We start from the raw sequence: 25111 nt of genomic DNA, 5'->3' as shown, positions 1-25111 counted from the left end.
AATTTCGCAAGGGCAATTGGCCGCTTAAAAAAACTGTAGGCATGGTAATATTTTCTCTTCAGAACATTGAAGTTTGGATCCTTTGAGCCCAGCTCCGCAACCCAGGTTCGTTACACCTGTTTTTTACAGTCGAACCAGGGCTCTGATCTGCCACCGATCGATACTACAGAGCTTGGTATAAAAATATCTATGCCCTGTAGTATCACATCGGCTACTGCAACGGCGCAGGGACTAGGATCATGCGAAGGGAAACAAACCTTGCCCGCAGACTGCATGAGTCCGGAGTTCCAACTCATGCACGACAATGCCGCCGCCCACGCCACCCGGCTCTTAAAAATAATAATAATATTATATTTTATTTAACACACAATTAAATATTGCACAACGTTTTCTTTTTGTCATATAACATAAAATACATCCAAAAAAATTTGCTTTGACACTGGCAATAAGATAGAAGCTCTAAGCCTTTGACGCGTATGCTGAAGAAATACGTAAACAATGTTATAAAAAAATATAGGTCGTAGTGACTGAACGTAGTGCTTAAATTCTCTTTCGTAGTGACAGCAGACAGGTAGGTATAACTGTTTGCCATATTCAAAGAGTATAATATAGGGAATATTATTTTTATTATTATATATTTACATATTATTTTGTTCATTCGATTTCTGACGATCATTGTAAATGACAAAAAAATGTTATCGTTGGATATCCGAGATAAACATATACCATAGCGGAGTTTTCTGTAGACCTTTTCAATGTGTTCAGTACATTATTTTGATAAATCTCGTAGGGTTCAGCCTGCGTTTGCAATGTAAGCGGAAAAAATGTAATTATTTACGACATAACATTAGAAACCTCAAAAAAAAACAGTATTTCTCCAATATTTACTGGATGTTACATATAAACCTTCCTATTCAATCACTCTATCTATCAAAAAAACCGCATCAAAATCCGTTGCGTAGTTTTAAAGATTTAAGCATATATAGGGATATAGAAAGCGACTTTGTTTTATAGTATGTAGTGATGAAGATTTTATAATTACAGTTCAAAATAATAAATACTTTTTCAGGTCATGCAACATCGAAAAAGTGGTTTGATACTCAAATTCAAACCCCTAAATTAGCCTTCTTAGAGTGCCTTACCACAGGCTTAAAAGCTCGAAGCAGAAAAGGAAGGCGTCTTATAATATCTCATAGGTAGCGAGGACGGGTTTGTAGATGGAGCATTATTAATGTTCGAATCCAAAAAAACACTGAAAATTTGCTCATTATGAAAAGTGGTTATAGGTCATACTGCCAAAGCTAAAAACCAATTCGGGATTTATTTTAATGTCCCTTACCACTCCTGAAGGTTAGAATCGAACCCCACAACTGCTCGACGGAAAGCGCAAATTATGAAGAATATATGATAAAAGCTTAGTTACTAGAAATCGTAAAAAGAGGAAAATTGATTATAAAACTTTTGGTGAGGACAAGTTAGCTGCGGAAAATAAATTTTATAATTCCGATTCGTCGACGTCAGGCTCTTCAGACCCCGAATCAGAAAGCGAATATTAATATGGAAATTATTTATTTTATGTTTGGGAACCATTATCAAATAAAGACATATTTAATATGTATATATATTTACCAGCATTTCTATCTCCTGTTCATAGTGCACAGCCTTTGGTTACTAGAATTGAAAATCATGTACCAGGTAACTCAGAGATTGCGTATTGGAACGTCGGGAGTCGGGCTTTTGGTTACAAGCCTTGCCTTCTGCGCCGATTGGAACGCTACTTGACAATATAACATTGTCAATATGCGTATCACTCCGGCTAAGAATAAACTGAATGAACCACATCAATGTAGACGTGGCGTTCAGGTAGATGCGCCACGGGTTATCCTGCCTAAAATCGGCAGGCCGTATCAGTTGTCACGCCAGCATTAATGAAGTCATCCGCAGGGCATTTGCCGCTCTTAATATATCAGCTGTTTTAGAGCCAAATGGTATTACCCGCGGCGATTGCTAACATCCTGATGGAATGACGCTGGTGGCTTGGCACGGGGAAGGGCGCTGCTATGGGACGCGACTTGCGTCGACACTCTGGCTCCTTCTCATGTGCAAGTTACGTCAGTTGGTGCTGGGGCTGCTGCTTCGACTGCCGAAGATGGTAAGCGTCGCAAATATGTTGGTCTCTGTGAATCATACATCTTTGTGCCGTTTGGAGTCGAGACACTTCGCCTGTGGGGCCCACAGGCGCGGAGAATGTTCAAAATACTATCTTAGCGCCTCAATAAGGCTACTGGAAACCCAAGCGCTGGCAGCTATCTCAGTCAACGGATCAGCCTAGCTATCCAACACGGAAATGCTGCCAGTATTTTTTTAGTAGTTAGACAGATAGTTTTAATTTATGTAGTCATAGTATTGTAAATATAGTTATAAGTTTTGTTTAGTTTTCCAAATATGTTTGTATATATATACATATATGGTTTATGTATTATTCATCAAAATAGTAATAATAGGCACGTCTAGCATCCAGTATGATGCCCTGGTACTATAGGCCCTGTTTTTATCCCTAGCTTAGACAGTTTTTTATATAGGTGAGGAGGCATATGTTATTTTACAACTCTAAAGAGTAAATCTGCAATGTGTGCGCCTACGACTCTCCATATTGGGAACTTTGGCATCGTTCAGATATGGTGTTATGTGCGATCGTAGTGGAATATCCCGGCAATAGCGATAACATGCGTTTTGAATGCGCTGAATATAATTTTGTTTACGAATAATATATAATATATGTATAACACATATCACCGTAGCTTTATTTAGAAAGCACCAGTGCGTCACATAGCTTCTGCCGGAGTTGAGGAGTGATGTGATTTCTAATACGGTAGGTACAGTAATTTTAAGCGATAAAAGCAACTGCATATTTCTTGGTCGATATGTTTGTCGAACCTTAAGCTTTCATCGAACACAATGCCAAGATTCGATGAAATGAAGATGAAGTGATATTCCCTTAATCTGTATCAACGAATTAGCTCTTTCAAAGTGTTTTATAGCAGAAGGTATACCAAGAATCAAATATTTAGTCTTATCTGCATTTGAGGCTAAAGCACTTTGTTCCGACCACTCAGCAATACGTTATAGGTGAGTGTTCAACTGAATGATGGCTACTTGCGTCTGCTCTGTAAAAAACGAAATATATAGCTGTATGTCATCCGCATATTGTGATACGTGCAGTGCTGTATATTATTTATGACATCAGCAGTGTAAAGGTTATAGAGTAATGGACCAAGAATAGAACTTTGCGGTTACACCTCTTGATATCGACTTATATCGGGAATAACGTGTGTTACTACTATCGTCTGTAACAGCTACGCTCTGGTACATATTTCCGAATGAACTCTGAACCATAATACAAGCTGATCACTGTAACCATAATAGACAAGCTTAGAAAGCAGCAATTCCACATTGATAGTGTCGAAAGCACGGAAATAATCTAACAAGACTAGCACAGTGCACTAAACTTTGTATTGTGATTGCAAAATATTATTCACAACGTCTTTCAATGCGGTAGTGGTACTCTTACCCCTTCTGAACTCAGATTGCAGGCTCGGAAGTATACCATTAGTTTCCAAGTTGCCATAATTTGGCCATGAACAACTTTTTTTAAAACCTTAGACATACATGGGAGAATGCTTATTGGTCGAATGTCTTTGTAGTCTAAGGGATTTGCAATTTTGTTAAACGTTGGACGGACGATTGATTTTTCTATTGATCCGGGTAGGTACTTGTAGTCATAGAATTATTGACTTTCTGTGTCAGGACTGGATGAGGCGTAGCATTTCGAGAGAAATACCGTCACTACAAATGGCTTGAGATTTCAATGTCTTTAGAATTTTTAAAATTGTAGACTCATATACTGGTTCAAAATTAAAAACGGTGTTACTGTATGAGTTATTCAGAAAAAAAAATAATATCAACAGTAGAAATCTGGCTGCTACATAGAGAAAATGATCCAGATCATTAAGGTGTGACGGTAAGACGATTTCTTTTTGCGGATTATGTATATCCTATACGTACTTGGTTTTTTATTCGCATCAATAGAGCCTTAGGTTTGTCTAAATTGGAATAACGTATTTATTAAAATAAGCAGTCTTTTCCATCTCTATTGCCATTTTAGAATATTATTTAAGCTCAATATACACTGGCCTTCAAAAGTAAGTATCACACTTTTAAAATTGGGATAACGTTTTAAGTTCACAAGATATACTTTCGAAATAAAAAGGACTCCAAAGAGAATTTAATTTTGTACATAAAAACTTTATAGTCGGTAACCTTTTTTTAAGAATTGGCTGAAAAAAAACTTCAAAAACAAAACCATTCCTTTTTCAAAGCGGACGTTTCCGAATTACTATTTTACCATTCACATTTTTCTTTCTGTTTTAAATTTTTTTCAAGATCGATGGGTCTTGTTTTAAAAATTTATGCTAAAAAGCACACGACATTTATTTATCATGCCTCTTTCAGTTGAACAATGTGCTAGGATCATGGCTTTTCTGGAACTAGACATCAGTATGCGTCGCACTGCAAGAATGGTGGGTGTGACGGTACGAACGGTCCAGAAGGTAAAGCGAAGGTACGAAGAGACTGGACACCATCTGAGGAGACCTTGTAATGGCAGACCCAGGTGTACCAGTGCCCGAGATGATCGTTATATTATTTCCACTGTGTTAAGAAATCGCCACCAGAATGCAGTTGAAGTCCAGCAACAGCTACTTCAGACCCGGAGGGACTACATTAGTGACAGTACAGTGAGAAGAAGACTTGCTGAAGCAAATTTGAAACCCCGAAGACCAGCGAGTGCCTCAAAACTTGAGAGACAGCATCGAGTAGCGAGACTGCGATACGCCCGTGAACACATGCAGTGGGATGAAGAAGAATGGTCAAGAATTTTGTTTGCAGATGAGTCTCGATTCTCCCTTTACACTTCTGATGGACGGCGAAGTGTTTACAGGCGACCTGGTGAGCGATACCTTCAAGCCTGCATCTCAGAAAGAGTCCAATACGGTAGAGGCAGTATACATGTATGGGCTGGCATATCTTCAGAAGATCGCATAGAGCTAGTAGCCATAGAAAATGGCACCCTCACTGGGCAAAGATATGCTCAAGAGATTCTCAATGAGTATGCAGGGCCGTATTTAGCAAATATGGGTGATGGATCGATGCTGATGCATGATAATGCCCGGCCACACACGGCTCATATCGTACAAGAGTATATATATCAGGAGGTTGGTATCAGCGTGATGGCTTGGCCACCAAGAAGTCCTGATCTCAACCCGATTGAACACGCCTGGGATGAGCTTGAGAGGCTAGTTATAAATCGCAGACCACCACCTACTACCCTCAGGGCACTAAAGCAGGCCCTGGTAGAAGAATGGGAGAATATTCCCCAACATCGGCTTCGAAACCTAGTGTTCAGCATGCCAAACCGGCTCGAAGCTGTAATCAGAGCTCGAGGAGGCAATACCAGTTATTAAAAATTAAATAACATGTAATACATTTTAGTTGAATTTTTTTACACTAAACTAAAAATGTCTTTTTTCATTGTATTACCTTTTTTAAGTTAAAAAGGTTACTAATGTATAATTTTAGTTTCTAAGAATTAAAGCCTATAAAATTTGCAACAACACGTTTTTAATCTTAAATCTCTACCTTCTATAGTTAAGAAAAAAAATTAATTTGAAAAGTGTGATACTTACTTTTGCAGGCTAATGTAGTATGGTCTGTGCTGAATATTTCTTTAGGATAATGCTAGGGCTTCATCACGTCTTTTCATCATCAGTTTGATGTTGTACGTAATCTTCGGATAGAATTTTTCCCTAATTCGAGTATATGCCGTTTTTACGGGTGCATAGGAGTCGAAAAGGGTGATTATCAATTAGTTTAGACTTTATACCATGCCGCGAACATTGTTGAGTTTATTATTACATTAATTACATTACAACTGCGCTTCGAGAATATGATGTAGGCAGTATTTATTGACTGGCCTGCACAGTCACCCAACACGAATCATATTGAACATGCATGGTACATGTTACAAAGAAGAGCTTTAGTAACTATTTCTCCAAACCTGCTAACGGAAGAGCAACTTTTTGTTCTGTTGTTATCATCGAACAAAAAAGACCGAGATAACTTAATTTTGAGTACTAATTTAAATAAATATTTAACTACAGAGGTCATATCACCACACACAATGATTAAATTTAAATATAAAACCAAATTTGGTACTTACTCATCCATGTCTTATTTTTTAAAGTTTTATCTTATAAAGATCTAACGCGTACAATGAGTCAAAATTCAAGGATATTTTAAAAGTAATAAGAACATTCAAAACCACTTGCCTAAATAAGGTTTCATTTCGTATATGATTCATTCAACAAATTATTTAATAATAAAAATTAAGTTGAGTATGTGAATATAAGAACAGAAAACTGCACTATGTTGTGTTAATTGTTAAAAAGGCATACGACCAAATTAACTTATAATTTTGAATAAAAGATAATAACACGTATAACAATTATTTACCACTGCAGCCTTTAGCAGACTTCGTATCGTTCTTAATAATCTGAATGATAATAATATTTTTTTTTATAATCAAATTGCATTGAAAATGGGTAACCGGCTGTATTATAATCTTTAGAGTTTGTTTTCTATTATCAAATATAGTCTGTAGGTTTACTCTAGTCCATAAATATGTACTAGCGACGTTGGGAAAGTTCAAAGTAGCTTTCTAAAATTGTTTGGTGTATGAATTATTTATTGATAGCCTTTTTTGAAGCAATTTCATCAAGTAGAATTTAAAAATATCTAATTTATAAATTTATATAGAAGTGCAATGTGAGTGCAGTGCAAGTACGAGGGTGTTACTGATTAGAAAGCAACATGGAAGCCCTGACAGTTCCGCCATGAATGCAAAATAAATAATATGAAAATTATGTAGGTCCTTTAACTTATTATACTGTATTTTGCGTAAGTTATTTTATTAACGAAAATTTATTTAAATCTAAGAAATTATTCGTTGGTTAAATTGCACTAGGATGTACAAAACATTCACCTCTATACAACTCTCACTCTATTATCGTATCCTGGTCATTTATAAATTAATATTTATTGAGCTTTCCAATCCCCATTCTTCTTCGAAGTTTTGTTCAAAGCTTTAATTTGTTTTAGGTGCCGAGGGTGATTGATTATCACAGAAGCATCACAATGTTGAGAGGTGGACGTGGGGGTCGCCACAGTCCAGAGCTGTACCCACACACCCTCAAGTGCTCAAATGCAAGTGATACCAGCTCTGCATATAGTGGCAGTGATACTATGACATCTGTTCACAGCTCATTGGACATGGATATGGAGGTAGATCTTTCGGGGCTCCTTGAGTCTATTGTAGATTCAGATGAAGAAGAAGATCTGGAAGAGAGTATGGACAGTCTCACAGTGCGAGATGCAGTAAGAGAATGTCTTGAGAAAGATCCAAGTGAAAGAACTGATGAAGACATTGAGATTTTACTTGAATTTACCCAACATTTGAAAGCTTTTACAAACATGACTTTGACTGTACGTCGGGCACTGTGTGCAGTTATGGTATTTGCTGTTGTTGAAAAAGCTGGTACTATTGTAATGAATGATGGTGAAGAACATGACTCTTGGTCAGTTCTAATTAATGGTCATGTTGGGATTGAGCATCAAAATGGAGAAATAGAATATCTGAATGTTGGTGACAGCTTTGGAATGGCAGAAGCCACACTAGAAAAATTATATCATCGTGGTGTTATGACAACCAGATGTGATGATTGTCAGTTTGTATGTGTAACACAAACTGATTATTTTAGAATACTGCACCAAGGTGAAGAAAACATAAGACGACATGAGAATGAAAATGGAGTTGTAGTACTAGTTACTGAATACCGTGGCGCAGCAGGAGAATCAGGACACCAACAGGGACATGTTGTCATTAGAGGAACTCCCGAGCATTTGATGTTACAACTTATTGAAGATAACTCGCGCGACTCCACTTATGTTGAAGATTTTCTCTTGACTCACAGAACTTTCATTGAAAATCATTTAGTAGTTGCCAAACAGTTACTTGCTTGGTTTTCTGAGCCATCTGTACGAGATAAGGTTACTAGAGTTGTATTACTGTGGGTAAATAACCATTTTACTGACTTTGAAACTGACCCCTATATGATGGAGTTTCTTGAAAATTTTGAAGTTGTATTGGAGCATGAAAAGATGGAAAGCCAATTGAGGCTTTTAAATATAGCCTGTTCTGCCAAGGCAAGAACAAGGAGTGTAACATTGTCACGACCCACTAGAGATGAACCTCTTAATTTCACTATTTTAGGTGGATATGAGAGAGGATATGGCATATTTGTGCTTAAAGTTGAAAAGCATTCAAAGGCAGAAGATGTTGGACTTAAAAGAGGAGATCAAATATTGGAAGTAAATTGTCAGTCATTCCAACATGTGAGCCATGCAAAGGCAATGGAGATTATCACAGGCTCTACACATTTAAGCATTACTGTTAAAAGTAATTTATTGGCATTCAAACAAATGCTCTTGATGCCAGAAAATTCTCCAAGACAAAGAGGTGGAACTAATATGGCCAGGTGGCAAACAGATCCCAGAGCTAGACTTTCTACAGCAGAACTTCTTAGTGATGATCCTATTACTCTAACACCAATATACAATTCACCAACTAAAAAACCACAGCAAATGAATATAAAAAAAGAGCCACAGAAAGGTTTCATGACCTTAGGTCCAAAAAGAAGATTACAAAAGGCATTAATGAAGATGAACATACTACCTAAAAATACAATAGCTGATGGGCTCCACAATGATGATAGTGTTATATCAAATGATACCCTTAACAAAGCTAATTCTGGTAATACATTCTATAATTCTCACAGCAATCCAGATCTGATATCAATTTGTTATGATGAATATCAATCATCTGATTATCCCGAACATGTATTAAAAGTATTTAGAGCTGACCAGACATGTAAATATTTACTTGTACATAAAGAGACGACTGCTAGGGAAGTTGTCATGTTGACATTACAAGAATTTGGTATTACTGACCCAAGTTCAAATTTCTCTCTTTGTGAAGTTTCTGTTGCACAGGGAGGAATTATCAAACAACATCGCTTACCAGATCAACTACAGAATCTTGCAGAAAGAATTGGTCTGAGCTCAAGATATTATTTAAAAACTAATGGCATTAGTGAAACTTTAGTACCTGATGAAATGGCACCTGAACTGTTAAGAGAAAGTGTTGTACATTTCTTACAATTGAATGCTGTTGAAGTAGCAGTGCAATTGACTCTGCAGGATTTTTGTATTTTCAGACAAATTGAAAGTACAGAATATGTTGATGATCTATTTGAATTAAAGAGTAGATATGGAACACCAATGCTAACACAGTTTGCAGGTCTAGTTAACAAGGAAATGTTTTGGGTTGTAACTGAGGTGGTCAATGAACAAAATCTTGTGAGGCGTTCAAAAATAATAAAACAATTTATAAAAGTTGCTAGACATTGTAAGGAATGTAAAAACTTTAATTCTATGTTTGCTATTATATCAGGGCTTGGTCATGGGGCTGTGTCAAGGCTACGAGTGACTTGGGAAAAGCTGCCAACAAAATATATTAAATTATTTTCAGATTTGCAAATGCTCATGGATCCTTCAAGGAATATGTCTAAATACAGGCAGCTAATAACTGCTGAACAAGGCAGGTCACCTGTGATTCCATTTTATCCAGTTGTTAGAAAAGATTTGACTTTCATTCACCTCGGTAATGACACAAAAGTCGAGGGGATGGTTAACTTTGAAAAACTACGCATGATTGCCAAAGAAGTAAGAACACTAACAAATATGTGTAGTGCCCCATATGATTTGTTAACTTTATTAGAGTTGGGTAAACAACCACCATCTAATGCTATGGTAGCATTGAATCAATTAACTACTGGGGTACAACAAGGGCAAGTTACTGTAAAAAGAAGAAAGAAATCTTCAAATGTACCTAATCCAAAGAAAATGTTTGAGGAAGCGCAAATGGTACGCCGAGTCAAAGCATATCTAAATAGAATGCATGTAGAAACTGATGAGGAACGACTTCATGCTCTCTCTCTAGAATGTGAAGGATCGGGACCTGCACCAACTGTACAACGTAGAAGACACCCCTCACCATCCCTTTCAACTACTAGTAGTGCATCCTCAGCTAGTGAAAGTAAGAAAAGTTTTGCTGGTAATAAGTTTGGAGCAGCTTCTCCACAAGCAGTCAGGAAACTTTTAGCTTTATCGGAACCTGCTAAAACTCGGCCCCACCAACCAAGGCCTCCGCCGCCGGGGCCATCTCCGTGTTCTCACCGCAGGGATGGTCCCGGTCCACCCATTTGTTGTTCTCGCGCAGCACATGAGAGATCCCATTCGGATACACCAACACCGTTACCAGTCGATTTGTCGGTCGAAAGTAGTAGTGTGACTTCATTAATAAACTTGCCATTGAGGAAAACTGGATCAGCAACATCAAGTGACAGTGGACATGGTTCCTGTACTACAGCAAGCTGTGCTCGTCCAGTTCCTCCCCCAAGAATGCCTTATACTCTTGCTGCCCAAGTAGCGCGACTTGAACGCCTTAGTCGAGCTCATTCCCATGAGGGTGTCACAAGGCCATATGATTACTATCATGATGCACCCGATGATGAAGATGATGAGCAGCAAGTTTCAGCTGTTTAATAAATACTCCAATGATATCTATATACTTAGATAATTTTAGTAATCTCACTTGACACTTAGAAACACAAACATTTTATTAATATATTATTTAATTTAAAATATCATGTATTTCCTTAGGAATAAGTTTAAAGACTGTATTTAAATTTAATTTTTAAATATCTTAGTGTTATATAGTATGTAAATCTATATAATAGCCATGCCTTTAATGGTACACTAAGATTGTAATTGATTATCCTATTATATTTAATCCTCTTACATTTTCGCATGAAAAAGGTAATGTAATCTTTTCTGTTCTCATAATTTCAGGTCATATAATCTTATCAAGATTAGTAAACTCTTGCAAATATCATTTTATGTATATGTATAATATACATAAGAAGTTATATTTCTTTGGGATAACAAAGCAAAAATAAACTGTAAATTAAATGGCCAATTATTTGTCCAGACATTTTGCAACAGCAACAAATTTGGCCGAACTTATAGTTATTATGAATACAACAGTTTTACCTCGATATTTTACTTAAAATAAATACCTACCTGTTATTAAGTAAGTATTCACTCACTTGCTAATATATCTATATATATCACTTCACACTATACTAGAGGGAGATATCAAACGGTATGCGCGCACATTCTAAATATAGTTCTCATCATTTGTTTGCAACATAAAAAAGTATAACATTGTGACAAAAATTTATTCTATATTATTTTGAGAATCGAAATAATGCTGCATTCGAGTATTTATTCAAAAATTAAAAAGAACAGGGTTTGCCTTGTTTGTTTTTTAGCTCTTCAATGATAATGTTGTACAAACATATAACTGGCCAGTGTGTTATTATTTCGATATAAAGCTGTCTAATAGAGATCAATTTCAATCTTATTGTGTTAAATTATATTATTGTGACCCACCATGTTCCAGTTATAGTTAGAATCATAAGTGTTTTGATTGTATAATTTATATAATATGGAACTCTTTGTACACTTACATTCCGATTATGTTTATTGTGTATATTTTTCATAATTTTTATGTGCAACTTAGACCAAATAATAAATAATGTACCTTTTTTAATAATTGCAATTGAAATATATTTAATTGTATATCAGTCTTTGGTAGCTTGAGGACCAATCATCATTATTTGTAATGGCAGCAGTTTGTATAATATTAAAATTAAAAAAAAATGGTTTTAATTCTTATGATGTAAATAATAAAATTGTATTAAACACAAGCTTTATAAAATATTTATTTAATGCACCTAATAAAGTCATCTTACATAGTGAATTTATTTTTACATTATGAAATTTAATAGTTTAACTTAAATGAAATCAAACTTAAGAACTATAATATCTTATGTAAGCACGCTCGCGTGGATGTAATATAGGGGCTGGTATTACTAAACTCTGTACTGTGGGACCGTTATAATTCTGCATTTCACCAAGACTCCTGGCAATTATTTTTTTATTATCTGCAGCAACATGCGACAGGGCCACAACTAGTGTCGATTGAGTTATATCTGTAAAAATAAAGCAAACATATTTACTGCAATGCATAAATAAAGTACACTCATCAACAGGAGATTTCAGATTTTCTCAATATACTACAGTTTGGTCATACACACGTCAAAACAATCTAGGGCTATTTAAGATTTAACCGATTATCAAATAAGGTCAGTTGGGGGAAATGCGCCGAGCATTATTATACAAGCAATTAACAATGATATTGATATAATGTTCATCTAGTCACAATAGCAGAAACAAAAGTAGTTAAAAAAAAAGTTGGTATAGGAATTGACGCCATATAAATTTTACACTGAAATTTCACTATGGTTTGAAGTTGGCACGTGTGCATTGTTGTGTTAAAAAAAATTGGTTTTGTGCATTTATTGGCTGATCCATAATACGTAGATTATTTCATTAGATCATAAGCTTTATATTTACATAGTTTTTTCATTTGTATGTAGTCAAATACGCTATAAATACCGGTTCAAAAACCATAAATCAAGTTGTATTGCTTTGGAAAGTGCGGCTCTCATGCTTGAGGCAATTGCGGCACTACGACGCACTTGCCCTAAGTCAGAGGTTTTCAACCTTCGTTTTTGTGTAAGTAAAGTTTTTTGTCCCTGAGACAAATAATATGTGTATTTGTGTCTGTCTGTAGCGAACAGACCACCCAATGTACTTTCATATTTGCTATTGCCTATTTTGACAAAACTCCGTCTGAAGCTTCAGTATCGCAGGACACCCTCTCAGACTTACAGCAAAGGTTTCGTGTGTGAGTTCATGGTGATAATTTTCTGATGATATGATATGATGATAACTGGAAAGAATAAGGATGATTTGCTGTCGCGGGTTTTATACGGTTCCACAAAGCCAAATAAAATTGAATATTCGCTTAACCAATTATAGATGACATATGCGACTTAAAGCACAGCAAAGATTTAGTTGTCAGAGCCTGTAATATCTCGACGTGGTCATAATTACAATATTTAAAATTCACTTTGATACATACAATGTGCAGTAGTAAAACATATTTTATTGCATTAGAATAATATGCTACATTTATTTTGGAAACCGCCTTATTATTTTCGTCATAGTACCTATTTGTTTCATTTAAGTTTGATTAATAAAAAATATTAAGTGAATAATACAAATAATTAAACAAAATATAATATTTACGCTTTTTACACACAATTTAAAAATATATGGCACTCCTGGCATAGACGAGTATAACGACTCTTCACACATCAAAGTCGGTGAAGCCTTTTACGCTCTCGCACATAATAATTTTAGTGCCTACAATAGTTACCTACATACATCCCATAATCTTTACTTTCCTTCCTTAACCTATTATGAATTGATAGTATAGTACCTAACTGGAGGAACTATAGGTATAAAATAATAAATGGGTTAAATTGACTGAATTGACTACTAATATTACTAAATTAAATATTATTAATAGTACCTACTAATATTTTAATAAAATTTAATTATTTCAAATTTGGAATCATCCAAAACGGACGACAAAATAAGCTTTATTAAAAAAATCCTGTCAGTATTTTTGTACTTTATAAACTTCATAAAAAATATCCCTACACGGTGTTGCTGTGTGCATTTCAAGCCAAACTATGAAAATTTTTTTTTGTGTGAGTGATAAGAACTCCCTTAAAGCCTCGCCTAGTATCGGATAACTGGGTCTCAAAATCTCGAGCGATTGCCAATTCCGCGGCTATATGGAGAGCAAAGCCAAATTGGCTTCGAAAAAATTGGGCGTCATAAATAGAGCCAGACAATACTTCAAGCCGGCCCACATTCTAGCGCTGTACAAAGCGCAGTTCCGGCCACATATGGAGTATTGCTGTCATCTCTGGTCTGGCGCAACCCAGTATCAGCTCGATCCATTTGACCGCATGCAACGCAGCGCAGCTCGAATTGTCGGGGACCCAGTGCTCTGTGAACGGCTGGATCACTTGGCGTTGCGATCGCTACATTGTGTGTCCTCTACCGAATTCATCACGGAGTGAACAGCTGTTTCACCTGATTACTGTCGCCGAATTCCACCTTCGCATGAGACGCCCCAAGTGTAATAATATCATCCCCACCATCTGGATCCTCGGTCCTCCAGAGTGCGATTTTCAAGGAGCTTTCTTCCACGTACTACAAAGCTGTGGAATGAACTTCCTTGTGCGGTGTTTCCGGGACACATTCCTTAAAGGCCGGCAACGTTCCTGTGATTCCTCTGGTGTTGCAAGAGAATGTGGGCGTCGGTGATCACTTAACCACGACAGAGTGACAGATTTTTGTTAAGCGTTAGTAGGAGGAGTTCGGGAGAGCTTAGCAGGAGGGAGACTATAGCCACTGCCCACTGCTCATAGAACTTTGTGGAACTGGATTTTGCGAGATTACCAGACTCCTTAGACGCCGCCAATCTCGCTAACGCGACGCCGCCCTATCGGCAGTTTGATTTAGGAGACACAATTTCGTGTTCGGTTTGTAATTTTCGATATTTGATTTCTGCTGCTTACTGTGAATAGACTCCAGAATGTCATTTATATACACCGTAAGTGTAATTATCCTAGTAACATTTACGGCAGGCAGCTTTTACTTATGTGTCATAGTTTTTTATTAAAATGTACTAAAGTACAGCTTGGCATGGGGTGGGAGACATTACCCTGCCGTCGGGAGGAGACTTTACCCAGGGTTATCTCTCCCCTTCTCCCGCAATAATATTTATTTTCATATAATTCTTGGAATTTTAACAGCTGCGCACGGAATGATTGGTTCAGAGGATTTAAGACAAGAGACTCTGAACTAAGTTTAAGAACCCCAGAAGCAACCAACTTATCTAGATCAAGCAGGAATTAAAACAACCAATTTAATAGAAAAAATGTTTCTGATTTCTTCGAAAACTCAAAGAAGTTCAAGTTGTCAAATACGCAAATTTAAATGGAGTAACTTTGCTGGAGCCAATCCCCTGCACAATTAATTTAAAGCCATTAAATGTTGCCATTTATTCACCTCACAAGGCTAGATATAATTCAGCCCTTAGTAATTGGATGGTTAAAAACCCAGTACGAAGCTTTTAGCCGACATCTATAAAGATGAAGGTTTTTATACTCCATCACCATCATTTTTGACTAAGGAGGATTCGGAGGAAGTAATTGTAATATTCAGACAATCAGCAGAGGCAGATTCTACAATCTCAAGATCTGGATATCCAGAATAGTCTAATAACAAAGGTAGATTCTGAGTCATTCTATTGATAGTTGCGGCGTTGTCATGTGCGATTTAGACATAATGTTATGTCTGTCTTGCACTTACTTTGCGTCAGGTTGAAGTGCCGACAAAGATTTCAGCGTGACGCCTTAACTTTTCATTGTATACCTATTAATTAACAAAAACTTTCTCTTTAATTGAACAATGAAATAGATTATCAAAGCCATACCTGAATTTTGATGTGCTTCAATAATTTGCACCAGTTGGGACGCAGCTTCACTCACGAGCATCTGCTCTGTACATCCGTCCGCTCTAATATCTAGAGCAGAAAAAAAATAATAAAATTATTTGAATAGACCCCACCTCGCACTTTGCTACTTTTATTCATTCCCGAAAATAAAATAAAAACTTAGTGAACTCGTGTGACTAACAAAGAGAGATGGCGAAAAGTTGCATTACATCTGCCCCTTAATAATCACGATCACTTCAACATAAATTAATATATATTATATAGTAAGCAAGGTTCATACCTAAGACACAGAAGCTGTGCAAGTTTCTTGAAAAATTATCCACAATCTTATAAAAAAAACTGCTTGGCTTCCATGTCTCAGTCCACAATGGAATTGAAACAATATTTCCGAAATCAAAAAATTTCAATCCACAGCAACTGACACGATTCATTATTGATAGATTGTGAATTATCTAAAACAAATAATTCCTTTAATTTTAACCGAAAAATAACATAAAGGACCCCCCGCCGCGGTATGCCACAGAGCGGCGCGATTTTTGGCAGCGGCCTGACAAAGCGTATTATTTTACGTGTATTAATACATTGCTTATAATTAGAATGATATCAGAGAATAAGAGTACTAGTAATGAGAGAAAATAAGAAAGCTGTTGAAACAAACTATAAGACCATGCAAAATAAACTATCTTATAAACAAAATGAGTGTCTGAACTTGAGTCAATTACAAAAAAAGCAAGTTAATAATTTTAAAAAAATATTAATTGATACACAAAGAAAAAAATTCACAAAAACGCAAACACTGCTAATATCGTCTGACATTCATCCGAAAATATCACAATCAGGGGTGGATTCCATAAGAGAGTTGAGAGCCAGAGAGGCTGTGGTGATTTAGGGCGAGCCACAGGCCGACGCGCTGGACTCGGGGATAAACTGCTCCAAGTAATAATTATCCAGTGCAAAGATTCTACACAACTCATCATGTAAACTCGGCACATCTATAATACCTCTGAAAACTTTGCAAATAACTGGGATCTGCTATCGCTTTCACTTAACCTAGAGGGTGTTGTTTCGTTCAGAATAAATTTTGTAGGATATCGGGGGTATCCCCGATCTCCGGGGTATCCCGAATCAAAATCATTTAAAGATGAAGGGCTAAAATACTTTCATTTGGAATCAAGAAACACACACAGCATGCTGCACATTAAAGCATCAAATAAAAGCCATATTTTCTGTTCAGATGTGCAATCTCCTGATTTCCTCAAAACAAAACCTAATATTCTACAAGAATCCTTTGCCAAAGTGGTAATGTGGCCATGTGAGATTAATTTTTGATCAAACATGACAGCCAGGTTTTTGTTATTGTCTTTGGTTTATTACAAGAACTCAAGAACTCAAAAACTTGACAAAACCAGAACTTAAGTTAAATAATAATATAATAACTTAATTAAGCCACTTTTAGTGTTTGAAATATTGTTTTCAGTATTATCATATTAAATAAATGCGGTAGAAGACACACAATGAAGCAACGTCTCAACGCAACGCCAGGTGATCAAGCTGTTCATAGAACGCTGACTCCCCGCCAATTCAAGTAGCTCTGCGTTGCACGCGGTCAAATGGTTCGAGCTGATACTGAGGTGCGCCAGACCAGAGATGACAGCAATACTTCATATGTGGCCGGATCTGCGCTTTAAAGAGCACTAGATTGTAGTCCGGATTGAAATATTGCCGTGCTCTATTTATGACACCAAGCTTCTTCGAAGCCGAAGCCAAGACCAAGGATTCGGATATTGGCCGAGGCTTTAAGAGAGGTGTTGTCAAAGAGCGGTGATACGACAAATGGTTTTTTTTTGTAGTAAACACGCAGCTTTGAGTCTTCTGGGGGTCGAATTGTCAAAACAAAAGTAATCAAGAGTCGAGTTGGAGGCGAAAAGAGCGCACAGAAGATCGGCTTTCTCTTTTGCCGTATGGGCCAGGGTGTTATTCCTCATGTGCAACGGCGTCAGGGACGGCTGGTTGAAGTTACCAAGAGCAGCTTTCGACAACGACTAGATCTTGCGTGTTCCAGTCTGGTAACTGAAAAGCTGCTCGCCGATTTTGACAACGAGCTACAATTTCGCACGGGCGATTTGACGCTTAGAGAATCTGGCTTCTCGGTTATATTTCCTCTTTAAAACTTTGTAGTTCGGCTTCTTTGAGCTTAGCAACGCAACCCAGCTTCGATACGACTGTTTTTTTTACAGTCAGATGCCTTGCCTGACTCATCGAACCAGGGCTATGATCTGCCACTGATCGGTACTACAGAGCTTGGTATAAAAATATCCATGCCCTGTAGTATCTCGTCAGCTACTGCAACGGCGCAGGAACTAGGATCATCCGAAGGGAAACAATCCTTGCCCCAAGGGTAGGATGCAAAAAAGAAACGCATCCTATCCCAATCTGCTGACTTGTCGTTCCAAACGCGGCGGGTCGCTGGTGGTCTGCGACGTGGGCGTTTGATAGGCACTACACTCTTAATCAGGCAATGGTCGGATGTTCCGGGAGGGGCGTCGACAGAGACTTGGTAACTATCAGGATGTGTAGATTAAAAACTTCTTTTACTGAATTCCACTAAATTTATTCACTATTTGACTAAATAAGATCAACAAAATTAAGAGATAAAATATAAGTTCCATATCATGATACATCAAATTATGGGTATGTCATACCCTGTCTCAATATATATGTAACTTTCTTTCACCTTATGCTCGCCGGGTTAAAAAGCCCTTAGTCGCTCTTACAACACCCTTGGGCCCCTATTCTTTTTACTTCCCGGGGAAGCGCGGGGCAAACATCAGCTATACATCTAAAACATGTGGTACCGCAGATGCTCATGGGCAGCATTGGCTATTAAGTTCAGATCTAATTTGATTTATTTCTTTTGTACAGGTTGGGCTCACTCATGTGGATAGGTTTTCAGTGCAAGACTGGTGCTCAAATAGCCCTAAATATTGATTTTTAGCAAACTAGGAGTATAAAGAAAACGAGGTATGTGATGGTAAGTGTAAAATATTTATCGTATATCTAAAATAAGTACACAATACTGTAAGTCTATTTCTCATAATATAGGCTACAATAGTTATTTTATGACAAATCTTATTATATGGGATGAAATCTCTGTGCATAGCTAGTTATTAAGTTGTTTACTTGACATTTCCACATTACTTTTTTCTGTAAGTACCAAAATTATCTCTAATCTATGATGATATACCCCTTAATATAAATTATACCTTTGTTTCAACTCCCAACTTCTTCGCTCTCAGTAACATATCAGTATGAGTCGTAGCGTCCAAGGGATCTCCATAAACAAGTAATGCTACCTCAGTATGAATTGCTTCCTTCAGTATATTATCGATATTACTTTCGCATAATTCACGATCGACAACAATTACCGGTCGCCCATAAAACACTTCCTGAAATAGTTAAATATTATATAATTATCTATACTAATATTATAAAGCTGCAGTGTTTGTTTGTTTGAACGCGCTAATCTCTGGTACTACTGGTCCGATTTGAATGATTCTTTCAGTGTTGGGTAGTCCATTTATCGAGGAAGGCTATAGGCTATGTTTTTTTTTCAAAATTAGGGATCCGTAATAAAATTGCTATTTTGTAACACAAGGTGTAAAATCGAAAACCTATTTTTGCGTGCGCTGCAAAAACTATTGACAATAGAACAAAATGATGTACAGGCTATAATAAAGGCAATATTTTATTACTTATAAAACTATCGCGTGAATTATACTTTATATGGCAAAACAACGTTTGCCGTTTCAGCTAGTTATATATATAAAACGTTTATTTTCAGATAACTACGATACATTGTTAGTAAACTTATTATCTAAATGTGTTAGAAATTATACATATGAAGGGATATATTTATTTTTATTAAATAGCCAACATACAGACAGTCCCCACTGTCAGCTATCACCTTCAGATAACTATTACTGCTGAAATCGGCGGAGAAGAGGAGCCGCTTTTTTACATAGGACGGCGCTAAAGCTATCGACCTCTGTGTGTGCAAAATAGCTGACGCGCTACAAAAACGTGGCAGCTCCAACAGTGCCCTGAAGGCGTTGTTATACTGAACTCGAAGGGCGCTGTACGATTTGTGTAGCACGCCCACAGGCGACTATGAGTAGAGCGATGTGCAGTATGGTTAAAAAGAGTTATTTTCACTTCAGTCGAGCAACGCGCCAATCTGCGTGCTATCATATTCGCTCGAACCGACAGCGCCCTGCGTTCCCTCTCCATATCTACATCATCTTTTAAGTCTTTGGCTACAAAGTTTCCAAGATATTTAAATTGCTCTACTCTGTTTTAGAGATTCACTGTTAAGTTTTATTGGTGGTACGACTCTTGGACACTTGTTACCAGCCTTAAATACCATGACCTCACTTTTCTTTGCATTGTATAGGAGACCGTGTAGACCCGCATAAGACTCACAGACTATAAGGAGTTTTCTGAGCTTACTCACCAAGGGGACCAGCAGCACCATGTCATCTGCGTAGCTGATGTTATTGACACATAAGTTACCAACGTGACAACCGAAATGCATGCTGCTGAGCCCCTCGATCAGTTCATTTATGTACAGGCTGAAGACATTAGGTGAGATCAATCCCCCCTGCCTTACTCCACACTCCATTCTATAAGGCTCAGGAAACTCTTCCGCCCATCTTACGAGATTTACCTGAACCCCATACCAATACTTGAATATTTCAAGTAGATCTGTTGGCATACCAGCTCTTCTTAGTTTGTCCCAAAGGAGGTCATATGAGACCAGATCGAAAACCATTGATTAGTCCAGTAAACAGGCATCCACGGGATTGCGCCTGTCCATGTAGTACTTGACAGTGTGCTTTAAACTCAGTATCACGCTCTCCGTAAATAATCCACACGAAAATCCGAGCTGACATCTTCTAGATGAGAGATCACAGTTGCTAACGATATTGGCCTATAATTAGAAATGTCAGATGTCTCCCGTCTTATTTTTAATTATTGCAACCACAATAGTTTTTATCTCCTCAGACAAGTAGAAATGAACTATACACATATTAAATAATAATGCTAACAGACGCAATAGAAGAAAACCAGCATGCATGCAGCAAGGTGCTCAATGCTGAGACAATCATGACCTGCTGGGCTAAGATGCGCAACGCGGCATATGTCGCGACGCGAGAGACAAAAGTTGTAGACATCGGTTAATTTCTCGTTTACGCTAACAACTACGAGTGACAAAATTCTCGTCGAAGACTTGGCCTTGTCGTGTAGACAAACCGATGTTGCCGTATAACAAGGATGAATGAAGAATTAATGGTATTCTAACGTTGCAACACCGATTTCGTTCATTCTATTTTTTATCTAGTAAAATGACATTTGTTACTGAAATTTACTTACTCAGACCACAGAGTACTTTAAACTTTTACTTCGGGGCCGGCAACTGTCAATTATTTATGTATGTATTTTATATAAGTGGAACATTTTCTTGAATTTATAGTAAAATTACTCGTTAACGTTATGCAGTTCCGCACTGTAGTGGAGTGTTTTTTAAAACCTTGGCTAAAAGCACTATGTCGTTCGAAGTTTGCGCTGACACAATATTCTAGGTTTTTTTTATTTATTTCATGAACATCAAAGCAGATGCATAGGTTTTAAATAAATATATACATTTTTGACACAGAGCAAGTAGTAAGTTCTCTTTTAATAACCGTATAACCTTTATTTTTCAGTTGTGGAACATCAACGCAAACATTTGAATAAAGTTGCAGTTCCATCTGTATCTTCTTGGTATAAAAAAAATTGACGAAACAAGCAGGAGATAGATAAATGAGATTGCTAACTCCAATGTCCGGAAACATTTACTTCAAGGCCAGCCATCAGTTTCCTCTCTGAATGAAGAAAATATTCTACCTATTAGTGAAAAAAGACATTTATCATAAGGACGAAATAAATACAATGTCAACTAAATTAACCCAAACATGTGTTTTCTACTAAAATATTGCTGTGTTGTGGATCATATGCCATAGTAGTATAGTAGTGTACCATTTCATTAAAAAATACACTATTTTGACTCATGATATGAAATATTGTTGCAGTAAGGTACTTGGCTTTTCAATAGAAGGTCGCGAAATAAAACTCATCTCAGAGCTAGTCAGATTTGTGCTTTTAGAATCTTAAATGTTTTTTCAAATATTTGATGTTATGTTATTTCAGGGAATGTATTATGAATTAAAGAAAATAATAACAATTGTGTATTAATTTTATTTTGAATACCTTGGCAATCTTTTCATTAATAATACCCTGCCTTGTTGCTCTTATGTGTACACTAGTTCCTATACAATATTGATATGGGCATATTGCTTTCTGAGGAATCCTTTAAATCACAATTGTGATTATGTCATTATTAACTATGTCACTAATTTGTGTTTATTAAATAGGAAGAGACATGAGTTTAAATGCACCACAATTACAGTAAGTAATTTCCACACAATATGCAGAATAATAATTATTGAGATTATTAAAAATACTAGAATTCAATTGTGTAACATAACTGGACTGGAGAGGTTAACTTTACTTATTTTTTTGTAATTTCAGTTCAGTGAGTTAATAAATTTATCAAAGAATAAAATTAGGTCTGCCGTCTCCTTGCATTCTGAAAGTATATCACCTTTATCTGTACTAGGTTATGTTCATTAGCAATAAGTATATTCTTAAGGCACTATGGATATTACAGTTTATATATGTAATTAGGTGTCAAACATAAATTAATTAAACCACAAGTAAAGTATATAATCTTTATTTGGAACAAACAATAATTACAGCATTAGAAATAATAAGGGCCAAATACTATGGCCATAATATATGTCAATACATGGTGCAGCTCCCTGAGATTTTGCCTGGTGAAGTAGGTACTTATTCATTGATTATTCTGGTGGTAGAGGTAAAAACTATATAATGAAGGAAACAAATACCCTACCTGTACATATATTGTTAAATTTTAAAGGATATTATTCCGTTCCTACGGAAGGACACAACTCCAAAAAGTGTTTATTTAGCAAAACAGGATTACTCTTAAGGACAGGCAGGCCACTGTAGATCTTAGGCTCCTTCCTATTCTTTGGCATGATTCTCTACTACATAAAGGGCAGTCTGTTTTTCTTCATTGCATAAAATACAGGCACCTTATTCGTTTACGTTTATCTCAATTAACTACTTCAAAATATCCTCGACAATCAATCTTGTCCACAAGATTGTAGGACTACAAATCACTACACTACACTCAAATTCTGAGAAAATAACGCAGTCATGTTAGGGTTTGTAGCGAAAAATACCACAGTATGTCAAAATTACTTTTATCTCTACTTTTGACCTAAGGAGATGAAATAATTAAACAACCATGTTAGCTTCAGTAGACATGTCGAAAAAATGTGTAGAGATAATTTACTCATGGTGTGCATCTTAGCCCGGCTGGAGACTTACCACTGCTCATTGTTTTTATTATGTGGTCAATTGTCTCCGCCTTAAAATCCAACACCCTTTTTGACGGACTTTACGGAAAACTGATTTTTAAAGAGATCTGCAATGGATCTAGGCATCATTAACGCCATCAACGCTCACAAGTAGGCCAGACCTAATGTTCATAGTATTTGTGGATTAATTGTTATATTTAAGCCTAAATAGAGAAACCAAAACCACGTTTAATATGCACAGACTAGCAAAAAAAGGACTCCGCGCCGTGATATTAGCAAGTGAAGCACCTTTATGCTAGTGTGTGTGCGGTTACTGGGTATACCAGTTACACAATTTTTTCTCCCATAAATAATCATATATCCACAAATACTTTAATAGTATTCTTTTTACACTCTTTCTCAATCACGACGTAATTAAAAAAAAAATTGCGACGCAAACTGATCTGTCACAGACGATGGCAAATGGCGGCCGATCGCCTTTTATTAGTGTAAGTGTATGCGTGGGGCTATGTATTTACACGTTTACCGGCTAGTTTTGGTGCCTTACTGCTATGTAAGGTGACACGGAGTCCATCTTTATTTACTCGTCCGTGTTAATATGTAATACTTTGTATATTTACCAGATTTTCTTGACCTTCAGTTAATGCGTATCCTTCAAGCAAAACTTTATCACATTTCTTGACAATTTCTAAGCCTTTTACGGTAATATCTTTTAAAAATCCACTTCCTAAACCAACTATATAAAACATTTTGGATTATGGTTTGTACTTATTTTTATTTTTCCTTTACAAATATAAACAATAACAGTTAGCACTGATGAGTGGATGACTATAATTTTGATTTTTTTTATTATCATTATTATTGTTCTGAGTTTTTATGGCCTGGTAGCTAGGATCTTTAAGTCCAGTTTTTTTTTTATTATTTATACTTTCCATTTCACAGTTCACTTCACTTTATTTTATATTGTTAGAATTGTATTCTTAATATATTTATATGATGGTTTGTAACTTCTTTTGTGTCTTAGTAACTGATCTAGTGGGGGCGGGCGGGATGAAGAAAAACAAAATATTAGAATCACTGATTTTACTAGCCAGTACAAGTCTGTCAATCAGAAATATTTGGCAGTCGAAAATAAGATGTTCCTCCAATGACGTCCTATAGATATGGACATATCATTCGCAGTCTGATAACGGCATGGCAAAAGTGTGCTTAAAAACAATGTAAACACACTTTTCTCCTTAGTCGTGTGTCAGCTGTGTGTCAATTAACGAGTCTAAGTGTGCTATAAAAAGTGCTTAAATAATACATTAACGACTCAAAAAAATGGTGTGACTTATCATCGGTAAAGTTATTTTATTTATATAAGATAGATATGCAAAAAGCGTAAGTAATTTAATAAAATTGATTGGACAATGTCAGACCAAAAAAGGTGACGATTATACCAGTTACGGGTAGCCGTCTTGAGAGGTTTAGAAATAATTTGGTAAATACAATACCATTTTACACTGTGGCGAAACTGCTAATTTTCACTACAACTTAGTCTTCAATTCCTTCTGTGAGGAATTTGACAGGATTTTTACTCCAGTAACGGTGACAGTAAACAACAAACATAGTTTTAATGATTGGGCAACAATGGGTATCCACAAAAGTCGTAAACGCTTATATGACCTTTATTATGAGAAACATTACAATAATAGTGAAGAATTTAAAATATAGGTAAAAAAATACTCCAAGCTCTTTAAAATAGTTTGTCATGAAGCGAAAACACGTTTCATTGCAGATAAAATTAAAAACAGTAATAATAAAGTAAAAGCGACTTGGAGTGTAATTAACAATGAAACTGGTAGATCGAATTGCCGTAACACCTCTA

The 25111-nt window shown here is 36.4% G+C and overlaps 2 protein-coding genes and 1 long non-coding RNA gene across 5 annotated transcripts; 2 read left to right on the top strand and 1 right to left on the bottom strand.

The window, feature by feature from the left end:
- Positions 1-6725: 6725 nt before the first annotated feature.
- LOC126972527 (rap guanine nucleotide exchange factor 2) lies at positions 6726-12005 on the top strand. 2 transcript variants are annotated; one of them, XM_050819348.1, is made up of 2 exons: positions 6726-6981; positions 7216-12005. In XM_050819348.1, the coding sequence occupies exon 2, from the start codon at positions 7252-7254 to the stop codon at positions 10777-10779; it is 3528 nt and encodes a 1175-aa protein (XP_050675305.1). In that variant the 5' UTR covers positions 6726-6981; positions 7216-7251; the 3' UTR covers positions 10780-12005. The 2 variants fall into 2 exon arrangements, with proteins under 2 accessions (XP_050675305.1, XP_050675306.1); XM_050819349.1 differs by having other exon boundaries at positions 6726-7014.
- LOC126972569 (diphthine methyl ester synthase-like) lies at positions 11991-24085 on the bottom strand. Its single transcript, XM_050819425.1, has 5 exons — positions 23862-24085; positions 19003-19185; positions 16020-16191; positions 15719-15808; positions 11991-12290 (listed from the first exon to the last, which is right to left on the bottom strand). The coding sequence occupies exons 1-5, from the start codon at positions 23988-23990 to the stop codon at positions 12109-12111; spliced, it is 756 nt and encodes a 251-aa protein (XP_050675382.1). The 5' UTR covers positions 23991-24085; the 3' UTR covers positions 11991-12108.
- LOC126972583 (uncharacterized) lies at positions 21236-22019 on the top strand. Of its 2 annotated transcripts, none has more exons than XR_007731163.1 (2): positions 21236-21378; positions 21502-22019. It is a non-coding gene; the product is annotated as an uncharacterized LOC126972583 (long non-coding RNA). The 2 variants fall into 2 exon arrangements; XR_007731164.1 differs by having other exon boundaries at positions 21290-21420.
- Positions 24086-25111: the final 1026 nt, after the last annotated feature.

The sequence above is a fragment of the Leptidea sinapis genome, chromosome 26 (genome assembly GCF_905404315.1).
Source record: "Leptidea sinapis chromosome 26, ilLepSina1.1, whole genome shotgun sequence".
Taxonomy (NCBI): domain Eukaryota; kingdom Metazoa; phylum Arthropoda; class Insecta; order Lepidoptera; family Pieridae; genus Leptidea; species Leptidea sinapis.
Note: the sequence above shows the minus strand (reverse complement) of the source record. Positions and strands in the feature narration are given on the sequence as shown.